The 6,000-nt window shown below is 41.1% G+C and overlaps 1 protein-coding gene across 1 annotated transcript; it reads left to right on the top strand.

The window, feature by feature from the left end:
* Window positions 1-24: 24 nt before the first annotated feature.
* Window positions 25-1,061, top strand: LOC139034152 (olfactory receptor 52I1-like). Its single transcript, XM_070464576.1, has one exon. It carries the CDS (start codon window positions 40-42, stop codon window positions 1,012-1,014), a length of 975 nt encoding a protein of 324 aa, XP_070320677.1. The 5' UTR covers window positions 25-39; the 3' UTR covers window positions 1,015-1,061.
* The last annotated feature ends 4,939 nt before the right edge of the window (window positions 1,062-6,000 follow it).

Raw genomic sequence — 6,000 nt, 5'->3', positions numbered from 1 at the left:
CTAATTTTATACATTAACAGGAAAGCAGTACCATCTGTGATGATGGGGTCACCCTACAACCATACAACGGAAGCCCCTTCCACCTTCATCCTGGTGGGTATCTCAGGTCTGCAGTCTTCACATCTCTGGCTGGCTATCTCACTGAGCATCATGTATACCACAGCCCTGTTAGCAAACACCCTCATAGTGACTGTCATCTGGATGGATTCCATGCTACAGGAGCCCATGTACTGCTTCCTGTGCATTCTGGCTGCTGTGGACATGGTTATGGCCTCCTCGGTGGTGCCCAAGATGGTGAGCATCTTCTCCTCAGAGGACAACTCCATCAGCTTTAATGCTTGTTTCACTCAGATGTATTTTGTCCATGCAGCCACAGCTGTGGAGACAGGGCTGCTGCTGGCCATGGCTTTTGATCGCTATGTGGCCATCTGTAAGCCCCTACACTATAAGAGAATACTCACACCTCGAGTGATGTTGGGAATGAGTGCGACCATCATCATCAGAGCGACTGCATTCATGACTCCACTGAGCTGGATGGTGAGTCATCTGCCTTTCTGTGGCTCCAATGTGGTTCTCCATTCCTACTGTGAGCACATCGCTGTGGCCAAGTTGGCTTGTGCCGACCCCAGGCCCAGTAGTCTCTACAGTCTGATTGGTTCCTCCATTATTGTGGGTTCTGATGTGGCATTTATTGCTGCCTCCTATATCCTGATTCTCCAGGCAGTATTCAGTCTCTCCTCAAAGAATGCTCAGTTAAAAGCATTAAGTACGTGTGGCTCCCATGTGGGGGTTATGGCTCTGTACTACCTACCTGGGATGGCATCCATCTATGTGCCCTGGCTAGGGAAAGGCATAATGCCTGTGCACATCCAAGTGCTGTTAGCTGACTTGTATCTGGTCATCCCACCTACCTTAAACCCCATCATCTATGGCCTGAGGACAAAGCAAATACGAAATCGAACATGGAGCTTGCTGACGCACTGCCTCTTTAACCACTCCAACTTGGGTTCATGAATACAAGTCTCTTCAGACTTTGAGCATTCTAGCCAATCCAAAGATGCTTTAGTTAACCTGGATGGTCTGGTTCACCTGGCACTAAACAAGTTCTAAGATAAAGCTATAAGGGTATCTTTGCTTCAGTTCAGTTCAGTTCAGTCGCTCAGCTGTGTCTGACTCTTTGCGACCCCATGGACTGCAGCATGCCAGGCCTCCCTGTCCATCACCAACTCCCAGAGTTTACCCAAACTCATGTCCATTGAGTCAGTGATGCCATCCAACCATCTCATCCTCTGTCACCCCTTCTCCTCCTGCCTTCAATCCTTCCCAGCATCAGGGTCTATTTCAAATGAGTCAGTTCTTCGCATCAGGTGGTCAAAGTATTGGAGTTTCAGCTTCAGCATCAGTCCTTCCAATGAATATTCAGGACTAATTTCCTTTAGGGTGGACTAGTTGAATCTCCTTTCAGCCCAAGGGACTCTCAAGAGTCTTCTCCAACACCACAGTTCAAAAGCATCAATTCTTCAGTGCTCAGCTTTCTTTATAGTCCAACTCTCACATCCATACATGACTACTGGAAAAAACATAGCTTTGACTAGATGGACTTTTGTTGGCAAAGTAATGTCTCTGCTTTTTAATATGCTGTCTAGGTTGGTCATAACTTTCCTTCCAAGGAGTAAGTGTCTTTTAATTTCATGGCTGTAGTCACCATCTGCAGTGATTTGGGAGCTCCCTCCCCCCTCCCACCCCACCCCCACCAAAAAAGTCTGTCACTGTTTCCACTGTCTCCCCATCTATTTCTCACGAAGTGATGGGACCAGATGCCATGATCTTAGTTTTCTGAATGTTGAGCTTTAAACCACTTTTTCACTCTCCTCTTTCACTTTCATCAAGAGGCTCTTTAGTTCTTCTTCACTTTCTGCCATAAGTGTGGTGTCATCTGCATATCTGAGGTTATTGATATTTCTCCTGGCAATCTTGATTCCAGCTTGTGCTTCATCTGGACCAGCGTTTCTCATAATGTACTCTACATAGAAGTTAAATAAACAGGGTGATAATATACAGCCTTGATGTACTTCTTTCCTGATTTGGAACCAGTCTGCTGTTCCATGTCCAGTTCTAACTACTGCTTCTTGACCTGCATACAGATTTCTTAAGAGGCAGGTAAGGTGGTCTGATATTCCCATCTCTTTAAGAATTTTCCAGTTTGTTGTGATCTACACAGTCAAAGACTTTGGCATAGTCAATAAAGCAGAAATAGATGTTTTTCTCTTGCTTTTTCGATGATCCAATGGATGTTGGCAATTTGATCTCTGGTTCTTCTGCCTTTTCTAAATCCAGCTTTGAACATCTGGAAGTTCATGGTTCATGTACTGTTGAAGCCTGGCTTGGAGAATTTTGAGCATTACTTTACTAGTGTGTGAGATGAGTGCAATTGTGTAGTAGTTTGAGCATTCTTTGGCATTGCCTTTCTTTGGATTGAATGAAAACTGATCTTTTCCAGTCCTGTGGCCACTGCTGAGTTTTCCAAATTTGCTGGCATACTGAATTCAGCACTTTCACAGGATCATCTTTTAGGATTTGAAGTAGCTAGAATTCCATCACCTCCACTAGCTTTGTTCAAAGTGATGCTTCCTAAGGTCCAGTTGACCTCACATTCCAGGATATCTGGTTCTAGGTGAGTGATCATACAGTCTTGATTATCTGGGTCATGAAGATCTTTTATTGTCTATTCTTGATCTTTTGTGTATATAAACAAGATCTTTTGTGTATTCTTGCCACCTTTTCTTAATATCTTCTGCTTCTGTTAGGTCCATACCATTTCTGTCCTTTATTGTGCCCATTCTTTGCATGAAATGTTCCCTTGATATATCTAATTTTCTTGAAGAGATCTCTAGTTCTTCCCATTCTATTGCTTTCCCCTATTTCTTTGCACTGATCACTGAGGAAGACTTTCTTATCTCTCCTTGCTATTCTTTCGAATTTTGCATTCAAATGGGTATATCTTCCCTTTTCTCCTTTGCTTTTTTCTTCTTTTCTCAGCTATTGGTAAGGCCTCCTCAGATAGTCATTTTTCTTCTTTGCATTTCTTTTTCTTGGAGATGGTCTTGATCTCTGCCTCCTATACAATATCACAGACTTCCATTCATAGTTCTTTTGGCACTCTATCAGATCTAGTCCCTTAAATCCATTTCTCACATCTACTGTGTAATTGTAAGGGATTTGATTTAGGTCATACCCGAATGGTCTAGTGGTTTTCCCTACTTTATTCAGTTTAAGTCTGAATTTGGCAAGAAGGAGTTCATGATCTGAGCCACAGTCAGCTCCCAGTCTTGTTTTTGCTGACTGTATAGAGCTTCTCCATCTTTGGCTGCAAAGAATATAATCAATCTGATTTTGGTATTGACCATCTGGTGATGTCCATGTGTAGAGCCTTCTCTTGTGTTGTTGGAAGAGGGTGTTTGCTATGACCAGTGTGTTCTCTTGGCAAAACTCTATTAGCCTTTGTCCTGCTTCATTCTGTACTCCAAGGCCAAATTTGCCTGTTACTCCAGGTGTTTCTTGACTTCCTACTTTTGTATTCCAGTCCCTATAATGAAAAGAACATCTTTTTTGGGTGTTAGTTCTAGAAGGTCTTGTAGGTCTTCATAGAACCATTCAACTTCAGCTTCTTCAGCATTACTGGTTGGGCATAGACTTGGATTACTGTGATACTGAATGGTTTGCCTTGGAAATGAACAGAGATCATTCTGTTGTTTTTGAGACTGCATCCAAGTACTGCCTTTCTTTGCCTAGCTGTTCATTTTCTAGCAAGGACCAATGAAATGATAAAATTATCTGACAACTTTAATGGTTTCAGTCAACTAGTATCTGAAACGTAGAGTTTAGGCAGAGATTATAGATTTGGAGATTTCCTTTTCTTAGCTTCTGACCTGCGTTTTCAGCTTAGTATCCTACAAGTCCCTTTGCAAAAGAAGCCAAGGTTGACCCATACCTGACTAATTTTCTCACAAACTGTACATCTGCTAAATTCTAATTCCACTACTAGGTGGAGCTAGTAGTAAAGAACCTGCCTGCCAAATGCAGGAGACATAAGAGACATGGGTTTAATCCCTGGGTTGGGAAGATCCCCTGGAAAAGGAAATGGCAACCCACTCCAGTATTCTTGCCTCAAGAATCCTACAGACAGAGGAGCCTGGTAGGCTACAGTCCATGAGATCACAGAGTTGGACACACCTGAAGTCACTTTGCACACATGTATATCTCCTCACGTAATTATATGGAAGCAACTGTTCATATATATGACAGTGACCTCTGTGCATTGATGAACCCACTGAACTTGGCTCATGTGCTCACACCTTGACAGAGTCCATCTCCAGTGAAGATGGATTCTGGTTTATCTGAGAAGGCGTAAACTTGGAATCACTGATGGTAGCCATTTTCTAACACATGAACTTGGAACTCTTTCACAGTAGAAGAAGCAAATTAGGAAAATGGTATAAAGAAATTATCTGGCTCTCTGGCCCCAGTTCATTTAGAATACCTATGTACATCCCTATTATTAAGTTCTACAAGATATATCTTTATATTCTTTTAATATACCCTCTGTTGTCAAGCTAGTTGGAATAAGGTACTAATCACCAGCTTTTTGTTTCTAAGCAACAGAAATTTAGGCAATGTGAGTTTGTCTTTATTTCCCCCTTTCAGAAAGTTTTAAACTGAATAGTTGGTATATGTTATAAGAAACAGATTTCATATATAATAGATATGTCTATATATTTGACTGTTACATTTGTAAATCTTAATAGAATATAATTTTATAATAAGTGCTGATGAAAAATTACTGTATCTGAGTCTTTATCTTCTTTCTACTAATGAGAAAACAAACCCTTTTATAGAGGGTACTGAAGATTAAACTAAAAATGAGTAGAAATTACATAAAACAACACTTGACATACTGTATATACCTAAAAATATACCCAATAAAATCTTAATTTCATAATTTTAAGGGGTATTTGTAGGCACTATTGAAACTGTGAAAGTGAAGTGAAGTCGCTCAGTTGTGTCCGACTCTTTGTGACCCTGTGGACTATAGCCTACCAGGCTCCTCCATCCATGGGATTTTCCAGGCAAGAGTACTGGAGTGGGTTTCCATTTCCTTCTCCAGGGGATCTTCCCAACCAGGGATCAAACCCGGGTCTTCTGCATTGCAAGCAGACGCTTTACCCTCTGAGCCACCAGGGAAGCCCCTAATGTAGATCAGTATTCATGTAGTAACTTTTCCAAAGAGATTTGATACTTAACAACTTAGCAACCATACGTTTTGCTAACATTTATATTATTTACTTCCTTAGAATGTTTTATTTTTCTGAAAATCAAAGAAGTATGAATCCACCCCTAAAAATCATAATGAGTTTCCATCCGCTCGCAACATCATAACATAAAACCAAATCAAGACCGTGACATGGTTAAGTATATGATAAGGTTTCCATTTGGACAAATCACACTGTTCTGTTTCCACATGCAACCCACTGACTTGGCCACATCCAATTAAATAAAAAAAATTATTAGATGCATTAAAGAATCTGATGAGAAGCAACAAAGGGATAGTCCAGCCAGCACTTAAAAGCAGAGATTTCTTGCTGGTATTTCCATTAGAAGCCTATCCGTCAGCTTGGTGTTTCTTTCACTTTGGAATTCACTGAAGCCAGCCAAGACCCACTGCTAGTACTACAATACTGAACTTCATACTTCCAAAAGTGGACTGGTTCTCCGCCATGGCTACCCCAAACAGAAAGCCCTGTGCTTCTCCCAATATATTCAAATATGACCCCTGATCTATTATATAAAACAACATATGCTCATTTAACTACAAACTGGGACCCACAGTAGACTCTCAGTGTTTGGATTTTTAAGAGATTACAACCAGTCCTTCTTGAAAAAAACCTGGAGATTAGATTTTCTGCAAGGAGTTGGGAACTCAAGGATTCTTGGCCTTTGTCT

Source organism: Odocoileus virginianus, unplaced genomic scaffold (assembly GCF_023699985.2).
Source record: "Odocoileus virginianus isolate 20LAN1187 ecotype Illinois unplaced genomic scaffold, Ovbor_1.2 Unplaced_Contig_30, whole genome shotgun sequence".
Classification (NCBI taxonomy): domain Eukaryota; kingdom Metazoa; phylum Chordata; class Mammalia; order Artiodactyla; family Cervidae; genus Odocoileus; species Odocoileus virginianus.
Note: the sequence above shows the minus strand (reverse complement) of the source record. Positions and strands in the feature narration are given on the sequence as shown.

Excerpts from the sequence above, each read along its gene's own strand:
- LOC139034152 (XM_070464576.1), top strand. The coding sequence starts at position 40 with ATGATGGGGTCACCCTACAACCATACAACGGAAGCCCCTTCCACCTTC.